Below are 26,599 nucleotides of genomic sequence, written 5' to 3'. Positions count from 1 at the left end.
GTTCTAAGTGCTCCATGGAGCTCTTCCCATTGCAAGACGCGACGACGCCTCTGACGACTTGACCCCATATATGGCGTGGAGCGGTCCAGGGACTACCACTACCACCACCACTTCCACTTCTACTGACCACGTCGAGTGCATGCTGAGGGCGTGTTCGCTAGTAGGATGCGAGGTGGAAGGAGCGCCTCCACCCCATCCCCACATTAATTAAGTGCAACAATGCGATGCGGATGGAGTGGCCAGGACGGAGTGGGGCATGGCCGGCCAACATTCCCATCCACATCTCCAGGCAGTCACATCGTTCGCTCGTATTAATGACATTTCTCACGAACATTTTACCAGGGCAGTCAACACAAGGAGCTCTTGTCCAGCCGAAGGCACTGAGATAAATGCCTGGGCAACTTCACTTATCCGCAAAGGGATGCCATTGAAGTGCTTTCAATCACACTTTATGGCAATCAAATGATCTAAATCCAATTACGTGGCAATCTTGTTTCCAGATTAAGTATGTTCGAATAAAGTAAAATCATACTATATTGAATTGGGATACTATATGAACAGGTATGATCAGTGACAGTCGAGTCGATATATCCAATCAAGTAGTACAAAATCTCAATCGGATGACTAGTTATATGGCTGTCATAGAAACAGTCGGTAAATTAATAGAATATAATACGAAAGAAATAACAGTTTTGTACCAATTTATTCTTTTTTTAAGATGTGTAATTGGGGTAAATAAGCTTCGGTTTGTAGAGGCTTGTATACTTTCCTGTTTAACAAAAAGAATACAAAATTTATAACTATTTTATTACATCAAAATTAAACCCCTTTTGTTAAGTATGAAAAATAAAACTTTATAAATACTTTTGCAAACCTATGCAAACCATTGATTAAAGAGAACAGAAGACGTTGTTCCGTTTTGTGTTCCTATCAGAAGATTCAATATCAACCGATTTTTAACATATTACTACTTTGAAAGTTTTTAAAATATTGTATACTTTTTCCGAGATGGTAAGCTCTGGGAGTTTTAGACATGCGGCTTTGGACAGTGCACCCGCAGTCCGATGACAGAATCCCAGAATCAGTCCCAGAATCTGCTTCTCTCTTTGCAGCCGCCTGGCTTCAATTAGGCGCGCCTTCAAATCACAAGTCAATCAAAGTTGTTAGATTCGCCGTCCTCGTCGTCATCGTCATCGTCATAGTCGTAGTCAGGGAGTCATAGTCGTGGTCCGCTGGACTCGGACATCGTGGTCCCGTCGCCATCACTGGTGGGTTGACATCTCCTGACATGGCACACAATGTTGCAGGACCCAAAGACTGGGCAGCGGGACTGGGTTGTAAGGAATCGGGAGTCGGGAGACGCGATGCTGGAGCCTGGAGCCCGGAGGCGGCAGCATCAATTACAACATCCATGACAGGCACAGCGTGAAATGTTTGTACATTTCTTGGCGGCGCTTCCGAGGGGACCAATTAGCCCTAAGTGGGCATTTCAAATGGACTCCGGCAATTAGCCAAAATCGAAGCCAACAATTTCATCATGGCTCAACCAGCGCCCTTCCTCGTCCACACTGCTCAGGTCGGGCCCATCATCATCGACATCGCCACTATCATTATCATTATCGATCGTTATCGATCTGTCCATCGCAGCAATTTATTTGATCAATTCATTGCCTATGACCGCTACCCGTACCTACACCTACATCCATTCCTCTGGTCCTGCTCTTCTATTTCCATCCCATTTTATGGCCATCCCTTGCTCCCAGGGGCGTACCTTCCGACGTGCTAATAGCGATTTGGTAACGCTTTATGGCATAATGTGAATTAGCCAGCCAACACGATCACCATCTAATGCGGCTGCGGGCGAGCGAACAGAATCCGCTGGAGATGGACTTGACCAGCCGATGATACCTGACAGACCCTTGACATAAAAGAAGCTAAACTAATGAAATAAAGAAAGAATTCCAGATTGGGTCATAAGCTTTTTGGATAAGCTTTTTTATTTTTTTTTTTTAAATAGTTATTCCGTATGATCAAAAACAACATTCTTATTTATTAGTTTTCTATTCATTTCCGACTGTATTTAGCATGTGATATACTTGTTCGATTTTGATTAAATTAAAAACCATTGCACATTCCTAGTTTAATGCAGATACGTTTAGATCGGAACTGTGTTAACTAAATTGAATAAAAGTCGATCTTAAGCTCTTAATTTCTGTAATATTAATTATCATATATTTACCATAGAAGAACGACCTTATAAAATCAAATTTGGTCTGAGGATCATTTGATACCAACTAATAAAGTTTATATTTTAGACCAATATGGAATCTTCTCAAACAATGTTTTATTTTCCAATCGGAATTCATTTTTCAACGAAGTCATAGTCCGGGAAGATATAACCCTTCATTACGCCTCGGAAATGTAACCCAATATCAATCAGTGTTTATATCTTTGATCGCATTAACTCGCCAAATTCCCGAATTTTTGCCTAGATTTTCTATCGCTACAAAGTTTCTGGGAAATTATAGCAATAGATGCCGGCAATTTGCTCGGGCCAACTTGGCCGACTGCCAGTTCTCACTGTCTCATCTCCAAAGTCTGGGCGACTGACGATCGCCGATGGGCGCGATATGAGGTATCTCCAGCTCCAGCTCCAACTTCAGCTCCATCTCCATCTGTATCTGCATCTGCGGCCCCATCTGGGGCTCCATGTGGCCACCGTCTGCGCGGCCGTCTAGTCGCGATTTTCGGCCATAATAATTCGCCTTGTTCGTTTGTTGGGGCCATGTGGCGAGTGTACGAGTAAATTAAATTACTCGGCGGACGCGCCATTAACCGTAACATTATCCTTGAATGAATGGGGGCTAGGCGGCGTTGGGTTGGCATTACAGCTATTATTGTGGCGCAAATATTATGACCGCTTTATAGAGAGAGTGCAGGCCCAGAGCCCCAAGGGCGGCATCACGTTGCTGATTTGATGGGCTTTTTTTTGAGCAGGCGGCAGCAGGGGGGGTTTGGGAGCTGGGTGCTAAAGTGCCGGGGCTGCGCGATTCCCGCCCGATAAGCTGGCGGTGGGGAGCTGGAAACTGGGCATCTGGCAACTGGTAACTGGTAGGTAATGCGTGCATTGACCGCTCGGATCTGGGATCTCCCATCGGATCTGTGGCCCTGGAGCGCTGGCGTTGACGTAAGTTGAAATTACATTCGCGCCGCGGCCCAGAGACGAGCGATGCCTTTGCTGCAGTACAGTTAACCTCGTTTAAGTGCGCCACGCACTGCCAAACTCCGACGCCCCTGGTAGCGGACGGGCTGGCTGGGTCCAATTAACAGTTCCCAGCTCCGAAGGAAGTGGATCCCCAGACCCAGACCCAGACCCAGCCACCGAGCAGCCGGCCCAAAGCACAGTTTTGTCGCATGCTCCTGCTTAAAGCCTAAGTATAACGCTGCCAACTGGTTCTGGGTTCGCTGCCAACACCTCTTCCTCAGTGCTGAGGGATATTAAAGCCAAAACCGCCTCCATTTCACTGTTTCGATCACTGGAACAAAGGAAAACAAATAAGACGAGAGCTAATTGGTTATTATACTTACTTGATTTGTAACTTTTGAATAAGTAAGAGATAAAGTTCAAAACTATGTGGAAAACGAAAGTTAATAGATATAAGAATAAATTCATGGATTTAATAAAATAAATTACATTCAGTTTAGGATCCAATATTCGGTTGTGGTGACTTTCCAACCATGTTCCTTTAATCAATCCCCTTTCTGAATTTCCAGCCATATCCATAAAATGGTTAAACTGCCATTCCTGCTCCCAGATCCCCGCTTGGAGAATCGGCAGTGGTTGGGGCAGCAACAACCCGGCATACGAGTTTATAGCGGATGCGTAAACGTAAACGCATTTGGCTCAAATGCCGTTAGGGCCTTTGACTAAATTGCATAGCCACATGGGCCCCTTGGGCTGCGGATTCCTCCTCGACTTCAACTTGGCATCTAGCTATGCGCTATACGCTATTTGCTATTTACATGTTGTCTGGTGAGACGCCAGGCCGGGAACAAGACGCTCCCATTGACATTTTGTCTCGTTCCAGTGCCAGGCCAGTGGCAGTGGCCGTGGCTTGGGCTCTTTGGAGTCGCCTGCCCTGGAATGGAGAAATGTTAATGCATTACATGGTTATCGATCGAAAGCCGCCCAGCTAGAAGGCTCATATTGGAGCAGCTGGCACATCCAAATCCCATTTGACGTAATCAAGGCAACAGAATGTGGGCAACCCGAAAATGTTTTGGGTCATTGATTCCAGTCGCTATCCACGGATCTTAACGGTTCTTTCTCTATTTCGTAATGGGCCAAGATCAATTTACCAATGCGCAGGCCGAGAAGCTGGGCTTTGAGTTGATCGCTCGCTGGAGTGTCTTCCCTTTTATGTGGAGTACGCGCAACTGAGCCTCCATTGATTAAATAACCAGGGTCCATATAATGGAAATCAGAGGAGAGCCAAAAAGTTAAGCAGATTGGAGAGTCGAAACAGGAATACCCTAAGCTTGATCATTTAAAGAAAAACACTTGCTCGCACCTTTATATTGGGATATAGTTTTGAAATTATTATTTTGGTCAAATAAGGCCATTGATTTTAACTCGGTTTTACTAAAAGCCATTAAAGTACCTATCATACATGGCCAACCAACTCGACAAAGAGCAATGTTAGAACTTTCAGTACAAACTTCTTAATTATTTTTTATGGTCTTCCCTGAACCGACTACCATCCGAAACTCTCTCGAAAAAAAACCCATTTCAACTGCCTTTTATGGCTGGTCTTTAAATGCTTCAATTGAATTGAGATGAATTGGGTCAAAGTGTTCCAGCAGCGTTAGAAGGTAAATTAAAATGTGCCCACGTAGCTCAGCATTACAGATACAGATGCAGATACAGGTTCATTGAGATGTTTCGTCATCCCGAAAGATGTATTTATCATGGGCAGGGGAGGGTAGGGGAGATGTGAATCGGTGAATATAATTATGATTTATGCTTAAAGAAAGGCCAGCAGCCACTAGTGGCTTGTTAGGAGTGATAATATCCATCTTATTAATAATGTATTTAAGCTGAAAATACCGAGAGCGAAACTGAGTAATTTATATTTTAAATGACTTTGCATATATATGGGCAGGCAAGATGATTAAAATCGCTTACGACCGAAATTCATCATTCTGGGGTGTCGAAATCGAACTCTGGTTTCTCCGCTCTTCAAAGGGAGCCCTACTCCATAAGTATATTTTAGGCAATCGCAAAAGTCAATTTCCTAATGACCGCGATTGTGGCTTCAATCACGATCTAGTCCTTGTCCCTCCAAATCATTCCACTGGGATCTTCACTGCCGTTCATTGTATGCAAAATTCTAAAAGGGAAAATGAAGCGAACAAAGTCGTGCGCTAAATATAAAATTTAATATGGAACTTACACATGTTCTGCCGATGCACCAAATGGTCCGAATGGTCCAAATGGCCCAACTGGCTCTTTGGCCATTTGATGATTCTCGGATCCGTGATCGGTTCTAGTTCGTCTGCTCTGGAGTGGGCTAAAAGCTCTCACGCGACTTGGTGAGGGAGGGATTCGGGGTCATTTGCTGATTTTTTACGACTATTTCTATCTTAAAGATACAAGTTTATTTATGGCCGCGCTGTAAAGTGCGCGAGTGTGTAAAACGCAGGGAATGACATTGCAACACCCAGTGAGCAGGATCCGAATCCGATCCGAATCTTAAACCAAATCAGAATGGAAATGGCCCCTCCGGTGGGAGTGCGTTTGGATGGGATGCGATCTGATGGGATTCAAGGGGAGTGTGTTTGGGTATGGGAACCACTGGCAGGGCACTAAACATGCCGCTCGAATGTGGGTAAGTTGACTCGACTTTAATGTGCCTAGCCAGCTAAATGCAAACGCACCAGGGCCCTGGGATCCAGATGCAGCCACTGTGGGGGCCACCAGCCATCACGGCTGAATGCTAAAAGGGTTCGGGCCACATCGTTGCGACCCCCGTTCCTCCTTTTTTTCTCCCTTTTTTCCACTGATGCGCCTCATTAGGACTGACTGGAAACCAGTTTCCGGCGATGAGCTGCAGCGTTAGCGGGAGGGCGGCGGACGCAGGCCAGACAATTGACAATTTAAACGAATTTCTTTCAAACACAGCACTGACATGGCCCGGCACAAATGACGAATAGTGGCGGATGCCCGAGCCAAAGCCAAAGTTTACGCATGAAATATGCACCACCAGGAGGCAGAGTCGGAGCTTCCCTCCCCTTTCTGGCCTCCGTGGCTGGTGGCTTGCGGCCAGTTGCAGTTGCAGTTGCCAGTGGCCAGTTGTAAGCTGCAGCTCCAGGGACGCACGGCTGAAGTGTCATTCATCTGGCCATAAACGCATTATTCAATATGCACTGAGAAGAATTGGAGTGGTACACCATTTCAATCAAGTATTCGTCTTTGAAATGTTCGCATTCGGAATGGACATGCTTTTCTATATAGATCGTTATAAAAAATAATAATAATAATAGAAAACTATACTTGCTAATATGTTGCTGATGATTTGAATCATCATGAGCACACACAAAATATGGTCTGGTAAGCACTACACTCTCCAGATTTCTCCCAGTACATCAGCTAGACAAACGAGGTATCGGCAGACGAACCACAACAACGGCGGCATCAGTGGTATCAGCAGCAAGAACAACTGCAGCAACAACGACGACGTCTGACTAAATGCCTCATACTGTGCGGGATCTGCGGTCAGGCTCCTCGACTATCTGTCCACCGGCTGATCCGTCCGCTCGGCTTTCAAGGTTAACAAGTTGCATTTGCAATTTGGCACTAGGACTGACTGGCCTTCCAGATTTGATGCCCTGCCGGAGCAGAAGGATCGTTTCCCCGACAGAGAGGCCATGGGACGGTGCTCGACATCGCTCCTTAATTCATCGACCGCATCAATCGCTTTGGTGAGAATTAAATGTTTATGCCTTTTGTTTGGCCAGAACCCCTCCCTCCGCCCAACGACTCCTCCAACCCGCCTACTACTCCGCTTTAATGAGCGACCTGCTCTATGCACAGAACCGAAATCAAAAAATCAAAGAGCCCCAGCGAAGTACAGCGAAAAGCACTCTCATCGAATCAAATGATACCCTCGGACGGACGACACGATGTTCCCACCTTGCTGGACCTGGCTCGGAATTTCGACTCCAATTATAATAGACCCCAAACGGGTGTCAATGAGAAGGAACAGACAATTTCAAAAGTTATATGAAATTTTTACATTTCAAACATTTTTAATGAAGAACGAAACTAAATTGTAGTTATTCAACTTTCCACAATATTTAAGGTTATTGCCATCAAAAAACATTTAGCAATGTATCATTAATGAACAGAATGAGTAATATTTTAGGACTACATTAAATTATATATATTATTATTGCTGTTAACGTTAAAAAGTTATAAAGAATATTTTTTTACGGTATTAATATAGGAAAAGAGTCAATTTCAACGGAATTTAGAGAATAAGAAATTATTTATTGATATAATAATAATTATATCATAAATTATAAAAAATGATAGACAAGTTATTTGCGTATTCTATTGGTTTAGTTGTTGCCTGAGCAACACTATTTTCAATCAACTACCAGTCCAATGGCACCTCCTCCATGGCACAGGCTGGAGACCCAAAGAAGCGATGGCTCCAAAGAGCATTGGAGCAAGGAGTCCGCAATAATACGACGCTGATCTATTATTCGCTAGATTGTAAAAATGTAAAAATCACGCTTTCGTGTTGTGTATAAATTGAATGCAATTTATAAATGTCCAGAACAGAATTAAATCCCCAGCCGTCGGCACAAGCCACGATCGGGTGATGGTGATTTTTCAAAATAAACAACCTTGTGCCGAGGGCTCTGCAGCCATATACCTCCATAGCCGCATAGCCCATGGCCCCGTGGCTCCATGGCCCCATAGCTCCAGAGGTCCAGAGCCGAGAACAATTGCCAGGGCCCAGGGCAGCAATAGACGGCAGCAGGCAGAGCCAAAAGGATCCGCCAGATCCGATCCCTGGGAGCCACAGATGAAAAATTGCGCCAATTGAATTTGACCAGCGATTGTGGTCGATTGCTCCTCATCGCGAGCTGGCAGCGGGAGGGGTCTCGAGGATCGGGAATCGGGGAGCCTGGCGTGGGGCCGTGGTAATCCACTGGGCGGTCGCTTAGTTTTCAACGCATTTATCAATACCCAAGTGGATCGCCCTCCTCCTGCGAGTTCCTCCGGATTCCTTTCCAGGCGTTGACAATGCCAAGGGCGATGCATTGCATCGCCTAATGCATTGCGAACGGAATGGAAAAGACTGCCGCCGTCTCTGATTGGAGATGAAGCCACAGAATCGATTTGCCACAGCTTACGTCATCCTGACGAAGACATGTTTCCGCTTCAAAGGCGACTTTCTACGTGGCTGATTGTGAATACAATACAGGAATAACAATTGCAATGTAAGGCGTCCGAACTCAGTTGCAGGGGTGTATCTATTTATAGTAATTAAATTATCTTTCTTCTGTGGAACGGATTACACATTAGGCTGATCCAATATATCAGCAGACTTGTTTGAATCAATCAGTCATAGGGGAGAACTGCATCAGCAAGGTTGAGCTATGAATACCTGTATCTCCTCAATATTGGTAGTTTTGGCCATTTTATCTTTCGCTGACTACTCCGTGGTAAGGGTGAATCCGTCTATCTTTAATTTTAAAGTATTATGGATCTTACATTTATTTTAAGGCAGACGGGGATCGGCACCTAAATGAGAACTTAAATCAAGCGACTGTAAAGAAAACTAAGTGTAAGGATTACATGGATACGCATAGTATTTCTGTGTTATTAATTCATTATCCCTAGATGGTTGGCAATGTGCCGGGGTGACGTGCCCCATAAAGTTTACGGCATCTTGTAAGGTAACCAAGATCCTAAAGCCATCTGACCTACAGCACACCGAGCTCCTGATTTTATGCATGGATAAAAACGATAAGCCGATGTGTGGGATAACACGAACTCGCAAAGGCGAAATACAGGAAGTTCTGGACGTGGACGAAAACGGAAATACGATATATGACAAAAAGGAGGTGATTTCAGAGAATGATGGCACTAAAATTCCTAGGTGCCCACGAAATTAAATGATGCGCACTGATCGATTTCACACAAATATATTTTATCTACACAAGGTATTTAACTTTAAATGTTATGGACTATAAAAATAATGACACATTTTTGTGGCAACCAAATATGGTTTATATATCTTATAGAAAAAGTATTGGTATAGTTTGGCAACTAGAGTGTGTATATAGAATTGAAAATAATAGAACTAACATAATGTGCTACACATAAATAAAGATAACGAACACAAAAGATAACGAAATAAATATTTTAATAAATTGAACTAAGCTGGATCTGATTGAAAATTAGGTCTATGAGACTAGGCACAAACACTCAATTCACAATTGCACCTTTTAGGAAAACAAAATTCGAGACTAAACAAATAAGTACTACAAAAGAAATGTAAGTATTTGACTGAAAGCTAAATTATGCTCGTCTAAGAATGCTCGGCCACCGCTCGAAGTTCTTCCATTAGGGAGGGCATGGGCTCCACTTTTCTCTGTGGCCGATCAGCACTGATAAGCCTGCTTAGCTCCTCCATATCAGACTGGCAGGCGGAAATACCCTCTCCTAACTGGCACAAATTCGGTTGGCATCGCTGACTCCGCTCAATCAGATCGAATATGAAGCTGTTGCGAGGGCGACATGTTTCATTGGCGGTTTGCTGAACGAGCTGTAAATCAATTAAGGAAATTCAAGAGAAGCCAATCGGAGGGGAACACACTTACCTTCTTATAGTCATCAATAAGATTAGCCACCTCATGGGCGGGTTCCTGGGGCGTGTTGCTAGCCGTCGATTTGCCCGAGTCCGAGGCCTCAAACCGCGCTCGCTCCATTACCAAAGTTTGCTCCAGACACTGTGGAAGGCAATAAATTGTGTAACAAAGAGTTACTTTAAGAGAGTAAGACTTTACATACCTTAATTTTTGACAAAGCTTGCTGATGCCTTCCGCTGATCTCCGCCAGCTTCATTTTAACCCCAGGAAGCTCTTCAGCCCTTCGATTGTTAACCCTTCCATTTCGCAGTTCCTTTCGAAGAATTTTGGCCAACTGGGGCCAGCTTTTTATATGTGGTAGCCTCCTTCCTGTTTCCATCTCAAGAACGTGACCAAGAGATCGCAAACACTCTACTGCTTTGCGTTCTTCTCGCGCAATTTCCTCCTTCTCATCTAGCAAAGACTTTACCTGGCTTTGCAGCCTTTGCATGTTGATCGAGGCAGCGGAGTGGATCTCCAGATTCTCTTGGAATGTTTCCTTCAAAACCTGTAACTCTAGTCGATTCTCCTCGTCCTTGGCTTGGCTCAATTTCTGGAGCTTCTGCAGTTCATCATTTTGTCCAGCGAACAGTTCATTCAGGTGCTCCAATTCCACTGTCTTATGCTGCAGTTCTGATCGCATTTGTTGTTCCAAGCTTTGAGTAGCTTGCAGAGCATCTAACAGTTGTTGCCAGTCTGCTTCCATTTCGTTAGTGCTCTTGATTTTAGCTTCTTGCTGTTGAAGCAGTTTTTGGAGCAGCGAAACGGTGTGCAATTTCTGGCTCTTGACATCTGCTAGTTGTTGTTCCAAAGATTCAATGCGTTGAACTAAAATCGGATCTTCGAGGTCCGTTTGGGTCGCTTGGGTGTGTTTCCTCTCTGGGTGGGTCGATGATCGTTCGAGTTTTTTCAGCTGCGCTTGCCAGCTCTCTGTCTCTTTGCTTTGGACATCAATACGGGACTCTGCTTCGGCCAACGCTTTTCTCAGCTCACCACACTGCGTTGCATAATCTTTGAGTTTCTCCATTAGCTCACTTTCCTTTAAGGAACCATTTTGCTTCATTTTGGCAATCTCGATTTGCTCCAGTTCCAATTGCTGTTTGGTCTTTTGACACAAGGAGCACATTTCGGCATACTGTTTTTGAAGAATGTCCACCTTCTGCTCTAGATTTTTCAAGGTCTTTTGCGCCTCACTTAAATTTTCTTTTAAGCCTTCCTTATCTAGTTGTAAGGAAGACAAAGAAATGGTTAAATTCTCCACCTGCTCCAGTTTCAGAGCATTGCTTTGCCGAAGCTGAGCCTCCTCCAAAAATTGTGCCTGCAATGTGAACTCTAGTTGCTCAAGCTGACGCTGCTGTTCCTCGCGTTGTTCTTTCATATGAGACATCAGCATCAGCTCGGTCTGAAGCTCGTTAAGGGAATTCTTTAGGCTGGCGATTTCACTCGTTTTGCTGTTAATCTCTTCGTGAAATTTCATGCTATAAGAGTGCATAATTTCCATGCTGCTCTCCCGGGTCAACTTTTGTTGGTAGTACTGTTTCAAATCCAGGAACTCTTGTTCCTTTAACGCTATAAGGTGCTCCTGCGTTTGCAGCGTCTCGTTAAGCTCAGCAATGACTTGGCGGAGCTGATTACGCTCCGCGGTGACACGGCGTAGGGCAGTGCTCCTCAGCTCCAGCTGGTGCTCCATTTGACTTTTAAGGTCAAGTAGTTGCTTGCATTTCCCAGTCACGTGCTTGCTTTCCAGCTCCATGCCAACAACAGTTTGCTGCAACTGCGAAAGTTTTTCTTCGTGTTCCAGACTGAGCCTCTTGATGTCGTCCAGAAGCATCTTCTTTTGCTTTCGGAGCACGTCTATCAACTGACGCTGATCCCGTAGGCGCGCTTCCTGCTGTTTGGCATCAAAGGAGGAGTCGTGGGACTCCGAGTCTGCTTTAACTGGCGATGAGCCAGGGGATAATGGTGACCCCTGCTCCTGCTGCTTCTCCAGAGTGGCGCATTTGGTGTGCAGGCGGATTGATTCTTGCTGCAGCCTCTGGTTCTCCACCAAATACTTCCGCTCCTGTGCGTACAATCGTTCTAGAGTCTCAAGCCTGCTGTGCTTCTGGGACTTAAGCTCCTGCTTGTACCACTGCTCCGATTTTAAGAGCCTTTCCACCTCACTGCGCGTCCGAAGCAGCTCCTGCCGCACCAGAAACATCGATTGGTCCGGTTCCGGCTCCGGTTTCTGAGCAGGATCTCCTCCTCCATCGTCGCTAGTGCAGCTAAAGTGCCCGGAGTCGTCCGCAAAAGCTGTAGCGCTCTCGCAGTCCAAATCCATAACCGAGCTGAAAAAATTGTATTGTGGGAGGGTGAGTTCGTGGCTTAAAACCAGTTTTTTGGGAGTAGGGAGTATGCAAACCAGCAGTACCACAGTACCACACAGAGGTGTCCACTGAGACGTACTAGTTGAAGTTCCCGAACACTTGTTGACGGTTGTTTTTATGTTACTTGTTAGTAACTGTCCCTAATTAACGATAAGACTACATTTTAAGCGAAATAAACAAAACATGCAAAAACTTTTGAGTCGAACAGCTGATTGCAAAAACAATATGACCACAATGAATCAAATTGTTGTGCCGCAAAAAAAATACCAAAAGAACTTTTTTGTGTAGACTGGTTCCAGATTATGGCGAATGCAACACAGAAGCTATTGAAATGTATTTAAAAGTTATAATTAATTACAACACTGTGTTTTCAAAATTGGTTATATATGGAGTTATGCCATCCAGGTGTGGGGAACTGCTGCCAAATCCCAGCTTAATAGGCTCCGTGTGGTCCAGTCGAGAGCTGCACGTCACGCATCTGGGCTCCCCTGGTACGTGACGAACATGATCATAGAAAGAGATCTGAAAGTTACCCTTCTTGGGGATCAGATTAATTTCCACAGCAGCCGGTATGCCGACAGGCTTATGGCCCACCCGAACCGACTAGCAACTATCCTAGCTGATCCCATCTCCCTCCGAAGACTGAAGAGGGTACACCCCAGCGATCTCCTTACCCGGAGGATAATATAACATATTACATTTTAAGTAATTGATAACTAGACTAGATTTTTCTTTCTTTTGTACTTTATAATTAAGATACCATTTGGTCTCATTTATCTTTATCACACATTAGGTTATGTACAGAGGAATTACTGAACGATTCCTTTTGAAACCTTAATAAATAGAATTAGTTCCCTTTAAAAAAAAAAATGATAAAATAAATTGTCATAAGCCCAATTTTAAAACGCACTATGGCCTGAACACCCTTACTTAATAAATTCAAATTGGGACTCCAAAGCGCTGGCCACACTAATCCAAAAAACCATCACAAAAACATGAATTCTTATTAGCCAGTTAAGAAGAAGTGAAAACTGAATTTTTCCTACCGTGGCAGCTAGAATTGCATTCCGAATCGCGTCATATGATATTCGTTGGTGCCAGTAGTGCCTAGCGAGGAACGGAGCACGTGCACGATGTGAGAACGACCTGCAGGCAAATCGAGCAATTGCGTCGTGTTACAAAGCTGTGGCCCTGGCCAAATCCCAAACAACAATTTGCACATCATGACCAGTGCATCGGATGACTCGGTACTTGGGGGTCAGGAGGAGCGGGAGTCCTTCACCATCTATCATGAAGGCAGGGAGCTGCAGCTTCACTGGCGCGGATTGCCTCCGCTGCAGCGGGTTCCCGCGTCCCGGATGTGCAGCATTGCAGAGGAACTGCTTCTTCTGACCACTGACCACGCCCTCTACTCCGCCAAGCTGCAGGCAAACCGCGGCCACCTGGACCTTCAACTCCTGCGTACCGATGTTGTGGATATGGACTTCTGCTCTGGCAGACAGGAACTATTCGTAGTCCTCACCAATGGGTCTGTGCAGCGCCAAGCCACGGGATCTGGCCGAGATGTAAGTCATCCCCATGCGTGGCAAACCCTCGGCTTCGACCCCCTCGAATTGCATGCTGAGGGCGTACGCATCCGACGGGTTTGCTGCTCCGCCCAGGGCGTTGTCTTCGTCGGCGCTGGTGGGGAGACCTATGTCATGGGCAGTTGCGGCGAAGTCTTCAAGGCGGAACAACAGCCTCGACACATGCGCCTTTACGAAGAGGGCAAGGAACTGCTGGACTTAGCAGCCGGAAACGAGCACTTTGTGATGTTAGTAGCTCCCTACAACCTGGCCGACGATGTGCTCCAGCTGTCGGTGGCCGGTGCCAAGGAAGAATCCGAGGATGAACGGGCCTCTGTAAAATCCCTAAGCAGTGACCACTCGGAGCGCAGCATTGCAGCTAACACAAGGCACCTTCTCCACCAAGGATATGCTCTGCTCCACACACAACTTTTCACATTCGGAGCCTCCAATAATGGTCTCCTGGGCAGTGGGGATCACATCCGGAGGGCCAATGTGATGCGCCTGCAGAAACTAGACAGCATGGGCGTGTGCAGCATTGCAGCTGGACTAGAGCATACGGTGGCCCGCACTCTGGACGGAAGGCTCTACCACTGGGGCCTGAACAACCACTCTCAGTTGGGTGACGATGTCAGCTCGCCCATGGAGATCACCATTACTGAAAACACGTCAGCTCTACCCATAGAACAGAACTCGGCGCTTGAAGCGACTTGCGGCGACTACCATACACTGCTGCTCAATGCCTCGGGTCAAATACAATCCCTTCAACCTGCGCCTCCAATACGACATCTGCAGCAGTCCAGCACATACGCGCAGACGCTTCTCCAGCTTCAGTTGGGAGCAGCGTGGCCCAGACAACTACGTTTGCTCATGTGTTCTGGCGGATACACGCTTCAAAACCAAAGGCAGTTCCAGCGGCAATATCACTACTATCTGAGTCATCTACAGTCACAGTTACAACTGCTTCTCAAGCACCGACAGGCAGTCCAAACACTCGAAATCTGGCAAAGGCAGTCGGCTCTGGAGCCGCTCAGCGCCCTCGGTCCCTTGCTGATCAACTGGGAGCGAATTCTGTGCCTGCTAGTGGCCACTTTGCATTCGCTAGAGGGATTCTACCGAGCGGACTTTGTGCAGCCTGCCGACCTGTTGTTCATCTGCCATTACAAGGAGTACATCGATCTGTTTGACGGCTACACAAAGGCCTATTGCGATGTGTTCTCGGTCAATGGATTTGGAGAGGCGGTGGTCGCCATTACTGGACTCAGCAGCCCGCTGGCAGAGCTTAACGAGGAGAGCTATGTCACTCGGTTGTTCCAGCAACCCTTCAGTATCTACCAGCTGTTTGTCCAGTTTATGGAGCTGCTGGTGAGGACGCAACCTGAGTACGGAGAGCACAGGGTGGCCTGGTCGGAGTTCGCCCGGCACAGCTGCATCAGCCAGGAGCTGGCCGTAAACACCAAGGATTTCTGGAGCAGCAACGATAGAAACCCCAGGATTGTGCAGTTCAGAGGGCGTCAAAGAAGGGTTATTTTGACGTCGGCTTTGGTTCCATTGAAACTAGTCACTTCTGGAATCAGCAGGTCAAGCAACAGTTTCATTCTCTTCTCGGATTTCCTCTGCCAGGTAAGCGGAAACTCGCTGTACTCCTATCCCTTAACTACCCTGTGGGTATGGACCGAAGGCGACAGCCTGCGCTTGACCACGCCGGAAAAATCCTTCCTCGTAAGCACCCGTTCGCAGGAGATGCGCAAGGTGTGGCTGGACCAGTTGCAATCGAGCATTGTCGCGTCTTTGGGCAGACCTCTCGGGAGTCCTGTGCCCAGCTATCGTTCCACGGGGTACGAGTTTAGCCGGGAGCACCCAAAGTTCTCCAGGGTGAAAGCGTGCGGTACCTGGAGAAAGGGCGTTCTCCACGGAAATTGCTACCTCGAGTATCCGGACGGAAGTGTATACTGCGGAGAGCTGCAACACGGGATTATTGAAGGTGAGTGATAATTATCCTGGGTGTTATTTAGTTATGTAGCTTCTATGTAGATTATCCTAATCGATAGAAAAAAGCATTAAAAGAACGTTATTCCTCAGGTTTCGGCAAAATGGTGATTCCGACAACGGGCCTGTATGTAGGTCACTTTAAAGGTGGCCGGTTCCACGGCCACGGTGTTTACGAAATGCACTGTAAGGATTCCCCCGAGAGCGAAGTCTACGAAGGAAATTTTTGCGAGGGCCTGTTTCACGGCCATGGAATGATGCGGAACAACCGATACATCTACGTGGGCGAGTACCAGGCCAATGCACGCAGTGGATACGGAGTGATAGAGGACCTGGTTAGCGGGGACAAGTACATGGGCATGTTTGCGGACAACAAGCGATCTGGAATTGGCAGCTGCATCACCAACCGCGGCGACTATTTCGAGGGCAGCTTCTCCGGAGACGATCTCACAGGTAGTGGGGTTGCTGTATTTGAGAACGACTATTACTACGAGGGCGAACTTACGCTCCACGGCCCAAACGGACGGGGGGAGTACTACATGCCCAGTGGAGATGCCGGTGGAGGAAGTGGGGCCATGGTGACCGGGGAGTTCGACGACACTTGCGAGCTAATTGGAAACAAAATGTTTGGACAGCTTAGTGGTACCTGGGACACGGTGCGGATTCAGGCCGGCGAACTGGTGCTAAATCGGCGCTTCCCTAAGTACCCCAGGTGAGTCAAAAATAACTACAAAAGTAGTCCGATGACAAGATAAATAATGACTTTACTGTAGCTCCCTTGGGCGCCAAGTGGTAGATCACAATCGCAAGTGGCGGTCATTGTTTAACAACTTTGAATCGGACCTGGCTAATTGCACGGCAAGCACTAGCAGCTCTGGAGGCAATCAATCAGCTGGAACCCTCAGAAAATCCTCGAAAGCCACTTTGAGCACGGCCCAAATCTGGAACTGCATAGCGGTGTACATGAGCAAACAGCGGGCTCGGGAAGGAACAAAGCCTGGCAACTACTTTAACAACATCTTGCTAAGTCTGCCGCTGCCGCAAAAATCATCCTCCCCACTGGCAAAGGCCCGCACCACCACCAACGCACTGAGCAAGCTGCAAACGGAAGCTGCTTCGGCGCTGGACTTCTTGGGATTTCCACCGCGACGAATCCACTCCCAAGAAGCACTGAACAGCAAGCTAGACGGATTGCAGAGAGCGGATAGCTTGATTTCTATGGGCCACAATACATCTCGTGACTTGGACACCAGCAGTCTGGCCAGTTTCCAGTTGGACCAAAGCCTCATGAACAGCACTGTCAACGGCGATGAATCCAGCACGCTTAATGAAAGCTTTTCAAAACTAAGTCACAACAACAATAACAGCATTTCGAAGCACATGAACAACAGCGATTGCTCGATAACATCAACAACGTCTACAACGAGTGCAGTTCTGGACCAGGTGCCCAGTTTTGGAATGGCTTTGGTGCTTACTGAGCAAGATGTGGCTTCCATACGTTTGTACCTGGAGCAGGCTTTTAAGGATCGCCATCACCCGCTGTACGTGCTGAACGAGCGCATTGCGAACTGTTTCCACTACTCATATGGGTATTGGAAGGTTAAGCCCACCCCGATTTTGGCCAAGCAAGCCATGAGAGAGTGGGAGTCCATATCGCGTCGCATTTACCGCTTTGTGCGGAAGATGTTTCCAGCGTTGCCCGAGGAACTTTGCCAGATGGAGGGCAGCAAGGAAGTTATATCGCATATTACCCTATTATACCCACTCGTGCTATCAGAGGGCATCTACTCCACTTTGTTTGTGCTGTATGCAAATAAGTACAGTCGAAAGGACGAAATGTATCGGCAGAATCTGAATCTTGCCGAGAAACTAAAGGACCAAGAGCTTGTTGAACTTATGGGCCATGAAAGGTATACTAAAATGTCTACGCTATTTTACCTTTCTTATAATTTTCGATTTTGCTTTAAGTTTTCTGCACATTGTAATGTTGGATCCCAAGTTTGAGGAGTCCGTGCAGACGTTGAAGGAACTGCAGGAGAAGTTTAGTCCACAGGACATGTTGACTGTGATACAGCGCAGCACGCAGCTGCTAACTGAGGCCTACGAACACGCCATGGCAGGTGAGTCTCAAAGGTCCAGATATCCGTAAATAGTTTCACTAAACAGTTCCGATTCGCAGCCAATGCCGCCCAGCTCAATGCGGACAACATGATCCCGCTCACCATGCTCACGATGCTGCGCGCTGCTGTTCCCCACTTGGGTGCAGAGTTGGCCTTATTGGACGATCTGACCGGTGGCCCCAATTTCCAGGCCGAGATGAATGGAATGGCAGGCTACTGCTACACTACACTGAAGGCTGCATATGAGCACGTGACGTCGAGAGCTCTGCAAAAAATCCCCTGAGCGCGGCTCAGCTCAAAGATTTCGAGCTCCGTTGCCGAAAAGGCCGACACATGATGTTTTAGAAAATTAGTTACTTTTTGTTGGCACTGTTAAGTCTCGGTGAATAAGAAACACAACTGTTGATTTCCCGTAAATAGTCTGTATATACATAGAACGACGAAATTCCCTCATAGGATTACGGGTATTGATTCTGTACAGCCGCAATTGGTTAGCCCCTAGTACAGCGTAGAAATGTGTATCTATATATTTATGTATGTATTTATCTGTATATGTTTTGTATATTCTAGGCCAACGCGTTAACATTCCAATTACTCACCAAAGCAAATAAACTATCTACAACACACATTTGGGAACTAAGTCTTTTCTATTTCCTTGAGGGTCTGCATCTGGTCCTGGTCCACAGGGAACAGGCTTTCCGCCATTTGCGACGCAAAGTTAGTTCTGTCCAGCTTATACACAATGTATTTTTCAGGAAACTTTGTGCCATCCTCGTAGTTGTACACCAGGATCACCTGATCGTTCTGCTTGGCGATCTTTTGCTTTACCAAATAGGCCAACGCGTATATGGCCTTTAGGAAGACGTTCCTCCTATGTGAAATAATGCACTTGGTGCGGAATGGAAGCATGGTTACGTTGTGGTAAATGGAAACGTAATCTTCGGCGGAGCGCATGTTACTGACAAAGAGAATGGGGGCGTGGGGCCGAAAGTGGGAGATCTTTTGCACCATCCGCGTTGTGACTCCAATCACGACGATGGCCACCGCATGGACTTCTATGGAGGCAGTTACCACGGCACGCGCCAAGCTATCCGCTCCAGTGTGAGATCGATCGCAGTAAGGAGTATTGGCCAGTGCCGTTGGGCTGATCTGCTCGAAGATGGCGGATTGCAGTAAGCGGAAGTAGATTGTGTTTTTCGGCTGCGGGCACGTGGTCACGTACTTGTCCGGATAATAGAACGTGTAATAGTAGTGCGCCGGGTCCACCCTAAGCTTTTGCTCATCCAAAAGCCGCGGATCAAAGATAATGGGTTTCTTCGCAGCGTATGTCAACTGCATAAAACACTCGGCGTCGGGGCACAGGTGCATTATGTCCGGAACAGTGGCCGGCTCCGCCAGTTCCACCAAGAAGCCGTCGTAGCGTTTGATCGCCCAGTTCAGCTCCCCCTTGCAGCCCTGGACTTCGTTGAGCACCACTCTAGCGTACAGTCTCATGCCATCGCAGTGCATAACGGACATCGCGTTTTCCAAGTTGTCCACGTACTTTGGGGTCCCCACGATATGCGATACTACCACATTCAGGCCAACCTCTCGGGCGAAGGTAAGGTCCTCTAGCTCTTCGTACGAGATCCGGAAACGACGACACCTCGCCGGGAATAGCACAGGCATGTGGGCGTACAGCATGCCTCCCCTGGCCACACAGCACCTGAGGTGGTCCGCGTGGACGCTCCGCACCATCAGTTGAATGTCCTCGCCAATCGGAATGAAGTCCAAGGGGTTCACATCAACAATCAAAAAGCGGGCATTTACATATATAACATCAGCATTGCTCCGATTCGAGTACTGCCGATCCACGGTCAGGATTACCCTCTGGCCCTGCACAAGCTCAACGCATTTCTTGCCCTCCTGTCTGAACTGGGTGCTGAATCCGCCGGTGAACTGGTGGCGCGGTGATATCTTCACCATCACTGAAGACGTCACGGGAAAACCCAACTCCTTAGAAACACTGATCTCCGCCTCTCGCAGCTTTACGATCAGGCTCTGGTTGTCATGCTGGGTGCCCTCAAAAAGGTTGACCATAAAGCATCGGACTCCGCCCACTGAAAGTAAAGAGTTGTGTTGTAATAACAACCATATAGGTGCAAAGGGTTTTAGCGAATAATTCTAAAAATAAGCAGACAGAGGTAGACAGAGGGTCTCTTAGAAATGTCATAATTCGGATTGATGATTTTGATCTGAGTGCACCAATAAAGACCATTGAATATTCCTAGAAATGTAGATATGTTCTAACTTGGAAGGTTAAAATCCTAACAAATGACGCAACGAATTGTAAACGCACATAGATGGTGTTTGATCTCGAGATCGCAGTTCGTCATCGACGTCAGTTCCACACACTTGCGGTTCTCGTTGGGATCGGTGCCGACTGGGGTGGTCAGGATCTGAAAGTCTTTGAAGAAGCCGTGCCAGCGATCCTCCTCGAAAGTTATGTTGCACGGATCTTCGCTCAACTCCTCGAAGTCGAGTTCCTCCTCCGAGGCCGAGCTGCATTTCTGGTTGAAACCCGAATGCAAGGAATACTTAGTTCGGAGGATCGCCATCTCGCTTCCACGGTGCATGCTGACTTCTTCCTCCTGGCCTAGTAGGTGGTAGAAGGTGTTGCGCCGTTGCATAACATTTAGCTTCTCCTTGGACTTCTGTAATTTCTCCACGTCCACGGCGATGATCCGCAACCGGCTGAACATGTTGTCTATAATCGACTCGAAGGTCGATGCCTTCCGCTCACCACCATCCTCATTATCGCTCATTGCTGGGGCTGATAGAAAATTTTGGAGTCTAATCAAAAACTGTGTGCTTGTCAAATTTGCTATGGAGAATGGGGACTTTTTAGAAAGAAAGAAAGATTCGGGCCAAGTTTGTAACAGGTATATGTAGTCAATCTACCCATGTAAGTCGGCTCGTCCGTATGATCTTTGGAACCACAAATCCAGAAAGATGAGCTTTAACCATGCACAATATGCCACGCCCAATAAAACGACCGGAAGACGCCAAAAATTATGTCGTACACTCTTTTGAAAATATTTAAATGCGATTAAACGTATCATTTCAATATCTACAGCTCTAATTTGTCTGCCTCCCTTTTGTTACAAAAAATGTGGAACAAGTGTAATTTCTTGCTGATCAATAACTATTTACGGGACTAACTTTTTTTTTTTTCTTTAAGTCTAAAACAAATACTAAACTATATCGTGATTTGGTTATAACTGCGTTGGTTTAAAAAACCTGCTTTATATGCATTGTTCTACGTACATTAACTGCTCTTTTATCCACAGATGAAATAATCCTATACAAATTTTTTGGAAAGATCGATGAAATTAACAATAGTTCCATTGCATTTGAATGCATTTTCTTTGCTTCGAGTTAGTTTATTCATTATTCAATTGACCAGAGCGATATGACCACATGCATTTGGTATAATTGCGCTTAGTCGAAAGGATAATATCTTTTTCCATCGCCTAAATACACAAAGATTTCGTAATTTGGGGTGAAGGTTTCCAATTTATACACTTATGGCACTAAAGTCATTTCTGGCGAAAGCTGTACAAATCAAGAGTGATTGAATCATTACATATATGCTTTTGTAACAGCAAACGCAAGGGTGGCCATTAAATTACATAATCTTAGGAGGGATCAGGCTAGTTATCCGCATTAGAGTACCAACCAGATCGACCTCCTCCTCCTCCGAACCCAGGCGTGAGTTTATAGTTTTCCTTGCATTTCCCATTTCCACTCAACATAGTTTCTGGTTTTCAGTTCTCCAGCGATAAAAGAAACCGCAATCCGAAGCGCAGGTAACTTTTGGTTTTTGTTGCCGCTGCTGTTGATCATTTTTGTTTATTTCCGTAATTTATTTGCCTGTTTTGCCTTTCCGAAGGCGAAAATGTTAAATTTAGCATCAAGCGTCAAGTGAAATGTTTACAATGTGAGAGAAAGTTAAATTGAAAAGCGGGAGGGAGGCGGCCGTTCAGTTCGGAAAACTGAAAACGGGATCCCCAACTAAGCGTTTTAGAATCTATTCGGAATCTTGTTTCAGCGGAGGCCCAGCACTTGAGCACCCCGAGTTCCGCCCGAGAAACGAGGAAAACATAAACATCCAGGAATGTTTAGAGAATAAAAATGTTCATATTCGCTGCTCTCTACTTTTTGTGTCTTTTCCCCCTTTGTTGTTTATTTTCCCCCAGCCAACGTGCGGATACACCGGCTGACTAAGACCAAAACCAAGACCCACACCCTTACCCGTACCCGTAGACGTGCGGACACGTACCCGGACCCGGACCCGGACCCGGAGTGGGGATACGGCTGGAAGACTGGGTGTGGCCGCAGCCATGTTTAGACTAAACAGCCGATCATGGAAGAAATGTGGAAAGTGTAGAATTCTTCCCGCTCGACTGCGAAAAGCGCTTGAACTTTGACGCCGAACTGCACTCATCGGTTGGTTCGATTTCCCCCTGCTTTTCTTCCTTCCTTTTTTGCCCCATTTTAGACACGGATTTTTCTATGGCAGGCGGCGTGGGCGGGTGGAGTGGTGGAGTGGGCGGAGTGGGTGGAGTGGGTGGAGTGGGTGGTGGGGCTGCCCATCTGCTGCCATTGAGCACCAGCATAAATTGCCTGGCTCCTTCTCCTTGGCTCGCGATCGGATGGGATCGTGTGGGATCGTATGGGATGGTTCGGATCAGCTCTCTCCCTCTCTTTTCAATTCTCTAGGTCCTCTCCTTCTATCCGAACAGCGCCGTCCCGCTTGCACGTCCATTCATTTCGTGAATAGAATTTTCTAAATGTCTTTGAGTTTTCAAAATTTTGGAGCGTAGGTGCAGTGCGTCGCGAAGCGTCAGCGTGTACGGTTGGCTTTTAAGATTTCAAGACATTTCAAAGGCGATCGGAAAAGTTGGCAGTAATAGAGGGAAATTCCACCCCCCCGAGGGAAAAACCAAATAAATTAAATAATGTTAGCCCGTTTCAATATTCAAATACTAAAATTAATATTCGTAGTGTTCAGTGCTGGAGAGTAGGGTTCCCGGAACAGGATCCATTCCGTACTCTCCCCACAGAAGTGGGCGTTTTTCGGTGCCTGTTGCCAGGTCCCCAGATGAACCCCACCCACACAGATACACACACAGACAAACACACCCACACTAGCACACACTCTGGCGATAATTTTTCATCTTTCCAATATCCCACTCGACTGGCGAAATATTCGCCTCTGGCGTTCGGCTAAAAATATTTGAAAATCCAAAAAATCCACTCGTGTCGCTGGCGGCCGCTTCAACCTACTACGGCCGCCTGTTTTTCATAATTTTCAGTTTCGGTTTTATTTATTTACCCTATACATGCATACACATACTCGCACGTCCGCCCATTTTCCGCCGTCTTTTTGTTTTGCGACTGCCGAAAGTTTTGCCCGTTTCATTTGGCATGTCGTCGTTTTTGTTTATCCCACCCTGCCGATTTCCCGGCTTTCGCGGCTTTGCTAGCCAGCCCGCCCTTGCACCCTTGGCCGTGCATAATCTGCATTTTCTTGCCGATTTCCACACTTTCCCACATTTTTCGCGGCCTTTGTCTCTTGCGGAGACGGATTTCGGAGCCGGAGTAGGTGGATGGCGGTCTTAATTGCCAGCCCCGTGGTACAAATCACAACCTAATGGGCAGCCTCCTCCACCCGAGTGGTTTACAACTTCCTTGGCCAGATATTGCTGTAGATGATTGGATATATACGTACATATAGTACGCATGTATGTACATGGACGGATAGTTGGCATCGGAAGACAGCTGTGTGCATTGGCAGATGCCATCAACATCATCATCATCATCATGATCAGCACCATCATCTTGGTCGTCCATTGCGTATGTGGGGGAAGTCCATAAAAAAAAGAAACCAAACCAGCACACAGTTATAAAAATAAAACTATTTTCGTATGGCGTGCATATAGACGCTCGATCATTGGACGGCAGCAGAGCCGCCTCTTGGCACAGTTTTCCAGAGCACAGATTGGACCATAAATCAATCGAACCAAATTAAATTAATTCAATTCAATTCAAAACCAAATCCGAATACCGAACAAGAACCAATCTCATCAAGGCGCCATGTGTGCGGATCGGTATGTGAAAAGTGGATACACAAATTCTAGTCGATTTGTCTTTTTCCGCTTACTGGCGTTTCATTTCCACAACGACAGGAAAGGGAAAAAGGCGTATTTACTATGAGTTTGCCCAGCGACTTGCAGGTGATCCAGGTGTGTATAGTATTAGAAAGTATTTCATCGTCTGCTGGTGTACACTGTACACTCGAGGATATATTTCATCTGACTAATCAAAGTCAGCTGACGCAACGACGCGTGCAACTCATTTTGCGGCTCATCTGCAATCATTATCATCAAAATCATGAGCATCTAACACAAAGTCATAAAGTCGCCAAAGCCGAAGAACTCTAATTAAGTTTAAAGATAGAACCTCTCATGTTTTCTGTGGAGCTTCGTGCGTTTTAATGATCTTTTGGTAATTAAAAGTTGAGAATGGCAGCGAAACTTTCAGTGCAGGTATATAAAATCGCGGCGAAAATTATTCGGAAAGAGCTTATAAAAATCTATTGAGTATCGGAACACAAGGGGGACAACACCCAATGACTAATTTCCTAAAATTACAACATTTTGGAATACGTATTTCCCCATTCACTACTGGTAGCAAGCGCATTTGGAAATCGAACACCAAGGCGGAGAAAACTCAAAATCGTGCCAGCACTCATGTGCTTAGTAATTTTTCCGATTGCTCAACACTCAAACGGTATTAAGGATTTTGATTAATAATTAATTATAACACAGCCCGAACAAAGAAACAACATTTTCCAGATTCCCCGTACATGCGGAATCCAACAAATTGCTTCGTCCGCCTTCAGCGATCCAATTCGCATCCAAATCGGGGCATCTTCGACTTGGCAAATGTATCGAAAATTAAATGTAAAATTTATTGTTGCATAAACAGAATGCCAGGAATCGGACCGCATCCGAATCCGAATCGAACGATGCGTATGTGGCACCTTTAAGTATTCTGCCCTGCTCATCCACCCATCCCACCACCATCTTCACCTCCGTGCCCATTCCCATTACCGTCCCCTTTTCCAGCTCCATCATATGGGGCCCCCAGCATCTACATCTTCATCTGACCGGCTGGTACTGCTATGTGGAACGCATATAGTATGGTCGGCTGGAGAGGATGGAGGATTTGGTGCCGCCTCATGCCCACTGGCCAAAAATAACATCAATGGGGGCAGGCAGGAATCAGCGCGGCGATGGACGCCGTGTGTTTGCTTTGTTTATAGTTTTCGTGTAAACAATTGGCAGCGGAAAACCGACTTCCCGACGTGTTGGCTTTCGAGAAAAATGGAATCTGGAAAATGCCCAAACAACACAAGCAGCCGAAGCTCAAACAATGTAATGAAATGTAGACAGGGCAACCGAAATAGAACTAATGGTTAATGGTCGTTATTTTCCAGAAGCTAAAAGAATACCTTACCAAAAATGCACTTGTCAAATAAATAATCTCCGTTTCAGAAATAATTTCTAAAAGTAATATGATTTCCGTAATCTTTTGAAATGAATGCAAAACATCTTAAACTTTGTTTTTGAATTCTCCCAAATCCGAATGCTACTATAGCAGAGATGAGTTAGTGGGACCCTGATCCGGGGTCGAACATACCATAAATTAGGAATATCAAATTGCACGCCGAGATTTGAAATTGCAATGGGAGATGGCAGATGGGCCTGGGTAAGAAGCTCGCTCTTTAATTAATTCTTAGAACGGGTTTCAAGTAAATACCCGCGGACTCAATTTGTACATATGGAGTGTATGTAAGTGAGTGTCTGGATGCTGGACGATAACCGGTAAACAAGGCGACCAGCAATTCCAATTCCACTTCAGTTTTGGCAATATAAAGAGCAGTCTTCCCTCACTGGGAGTCAATTCAAAGCCAGCTTCCCATCCAGACAGCAGCATGTTCAAGATTGTGAGTATCGTGCCGCCGAGAGACGATCACTCCAAGGATTAGCCCATTCCTAAACCATCTTTCCAGCTCATCGTCGCCCTGGCCCTTTGCACGGTCGTCGTGCTGAGTGCTCCGGTGGACCACGTCACATCCACCACCCAGCCACCGGTGGCCATTCTCGAATCATCTCACGAAAAGCACGAGGATGGATCGTACAACTTCTCCTACCTCGGCGAGGACGGCACTCACAGAATGGAGGAGGCCGTGGTCAGGAATCAGGGCACTGAGAACGAGTACCTGGAGATCAGCGGCTCCTACTCATACTTCGATGCCAACGGGCAGGAGGTGACCGTCACCTACAAGGCCGATGACCACGGATTTGTGCCCGAGGGCGGAGCAATCCTGCCCCAGATTTCGCTGGCCGCCAAGCAGGTCAGCGAGCAGGTGCCCCAACCAGATCTTGACTATGCTAAGCCTCCTAAGGTCTAATAAACGAGGCACTGAAATGGAATCTAATTGGTGTTGTTTTAGTTGTGTTCCCCAGCAGAAGCATCCAGATATATGTAATTGCTATGTAATGGATGAGATCTCGAGATCTCCGAT

At 46.4% G+C, this 26,599-nt stretch overlaps 5 protein-coding genes and 1 long non-coding RNA gene across 7 annotated transcripts; 3 read left to right on the top strand and 3 right to left on the bottom strand.

Annotated features, from left to right (window-relative positions):
• Positions 1-3,369: 3,369 nt before the first annotated feature.
• Positions 3,370-3,866, bottom strand: LOC116801177. The gene is made up of 3 exons (XR_004361808.1): positions 3,695-3,866; positions 3,589-3,630; positions 3,370-3,536 (listed from the first exon to the last, which is right to left on the bottom strand). It is a non-coding gene; the product is annotated as an uncharacterized LOC116801177 (long non-coding RNA).
• Positions 3,867-8,618: 4,752 nt separating this feature from the next.
• Positions 8,619-9,395, top strand: LOC116801104. Its single transcript, XM_032718749.1, has 3 exons — positions 8,619-8,736; positions 8,798-8,858; positions 8,915-9,395. The coding sequence occupies exons 1-3, from the start codon at positions 8,671-8,673 to the stop codon at positions 9,187-9,189; spliced, it is 402 nt and encodes a 133-aa protein (XP_032574640.1). The 5' UTR covers positions 8,619-8,670; the 3' UTR covers positions 9,190-9,395.
• Positions 9,396-9,423: 28 nt separating this feature from the next.
• LOC6616493 (early endosome antigen 1) lies at positions 9,424-12,504 on the bottom strand. 2 transcript variants are annotated; one of them, XM_032718748.1, is made up of 4 exons: positions 12,343-12,504; positions 10,088-12,251; positions 9,898-10,026; positions 9,424-9,842 (listed from the first exon to the last, which is right to left on the bottom strand). In XM_032718748.1, exons 2-4 carry the CDS (start codon positions 12,242-12,244, stop codon positions 9,606-9,608), a joined length of 2,523 nt encoding a protein of 840 aa, XP_032574639.1. In that variant the 5' UTR covers positions 12,245-12,251; positions 12,343-12,504; the 3' UTR covers positions 9,424-9,605. The 2 variants fall into 2 exon arrangements, with proteins under 2 accessions (XP_032574639.1, XP_002040853.1); XM_002040817.2 differs by having other exon boundaries at positions 12,370-12,504.
• Positions 12,505-13,256: 752 nt separating this feature from the next.
• Positions 13,257-18,592, top strand: LOC6616492 (alsin homolog). The gene is made up of 5 exons (XM_002040816.2): positions 13,257-15,839; positions 15,938-16,556; positions 16,618-17,754; positions 17,813-17,964; positions 18,024-18,592. Exons 1-5 carry the CDS (start codon positions 13,514-13,516, stop codon positions 18,245-18,247), a joined length of 4,458 nt encoding a protein of 1,485 aa, XP_002040852.1. The 5' UTR covers positions 13,257-13,513; the 3' UTR covers positions 18,248-18,592.
• LOC6616491 lies at positions 18,586-20,848 on the bottom strand. Its single transcript, XM_002040815.2, has 2 exons — positions 20,303-20,848; positions 18,586-20,063 (listed from the first exon to the last, which is right to left on the bottom strand). The coding sequence occupies exons 1-2, from the start codon at positions 20,766-20,768 to the stop codon at positions 18,601-18,603; spliced, it is 1,929 nt and encodes a 642-aa protein (XP_002040851.2). The 5' UTR covers positions 20,769-20,848; the 3' UTR covers positions 18,586-18,600.
• Positions 20,849-25,919: 5,071 nt separating this feature from the next.
• On the top strand, positions 25,920-26,512 carry LOC6616488 (endocuticle structural glycoprotein ABD-5). The gene is made up of 2 exons (XM_002040813.2): positions 25,920-26,017; positions 26,084-26,512. The coding sequence occupies exons 1-2, from the start codon at positions 26,006-26,008 to the stop codon at positions 26,483-26,485; spliced, it is 414 nt and encodes a 137-aa protein (XP_002040849.1). The 5' UTR covers positions 25,920-26,005; the 3' UTR covers positions 26,486-26,512.
• Positions 26,513-26,599: the final 87 nt, after the last annotated feature.

Source organism: Drosophila sechellia, chromosome 3L (genome assembly GCF_004382195.2).
Source record: "Drosophila sechellia strain sech25 chromosome 3L, ASM438219v1, whole genome shotgun sequence".
NCBI lineage: Eukaryota > Metazoa > Arthropoda > Insecta > Diptera > Drosophilidae > Drosophila > Drosophila sechellia.
This window is presented reverse-complemented; position numbering and strand designations above follow the sequence as displayed.

What these genes read in the sequence shown, in the direction of transcription:
- LOC6616493 (XM_032718748.1), bottom strand. Translation starts at nt 12,244, where the DNA reads ATGGATTTGGACTGCGAGAGCGCTACAGCTTTTGCGGACGACTCCGGG. An exon ending in AAGCTTTGTCAAAAATTAAG is followed by an intron (nt 10,027 to 10,087) that starts GTATGTAAAGTC and finishes TGCCTTCCACAG; the next exon opens with TGTCTGGAGCAAACTTTGGT. An exon ending in TTATTGATGACTATAAGAAG is followed by an intron (nt 9,843 to 9,897) that starts GTAAGTGTGTTC and finishes ATTGATTTACAG; the next exon opens with CTCGTTCAGCAAACCGCCAA.
- LOC116801104 (XM_032718749.1), top strand. Translation starts at nt 8,671, where the DNA reads ATGAATACCTGTATCTCCTCAATATTGGTAGTTTTGGCCATTTTATCT. An exon ending in CTTTCGCTGACTACTCCGTG is followed by an intron (nt 8,737 to 8,797) that starts GTAAGGGTGAAT and finishes ATTTATTTTAAG; the next exon opens with GCAGACGGGGATCGGCACCT. An exon ending in GACTGTAAAGAAAACTAAGT is followed by an intron (nt 8,859 to 8,914) that starts GTAAGGATTACA and finishes CATTATCCCTAG; the next exon opens with ATGGTTGGCAATGTGCCGGG.
- LOC6616491 (XM_002040815.2), bottom strand. Translation starts at nt 20,768, where the DNA reads ATGAGCGATAATGAGGATGGTGGTGAGCGGAAGGCATCGACCTTCGAG. An exon ending in CGAGATCAAACACCATCTAT is followed by an intron (nt 20,064 to 20,302) that starts GTGCGTTTACAA and finishes CTTTACTTTCAG; the next exon opens with TGGGCGGAGTCCGATGCTTT.
- LOC6616492 (XM_002040816.2), top strand. Translation starts at nt 13,514, where the DNA reads ATGACCAGTGCATCGGATGACTCGGTACTTGGGGGTCAGGAGGAGCGG. An exon ending in GAACTTATGGGCCATGAAAG is followed by an intron (nt 17,755 to 17,812) that starts GTATACTAAAAT and finishes TTTTGCTTTAAG; the next exon opens with TTTTCTGCACATTGTAATGT. An exon ending in CTACGAACACGCCATGGCAG is followed by an intron (nt 17,965 to 18,023) that starts GTGAGTCTCAAA and finishes TCCGATTCGCAG; the next exon opens with CCAATGCCGCCCAGCTCAAT.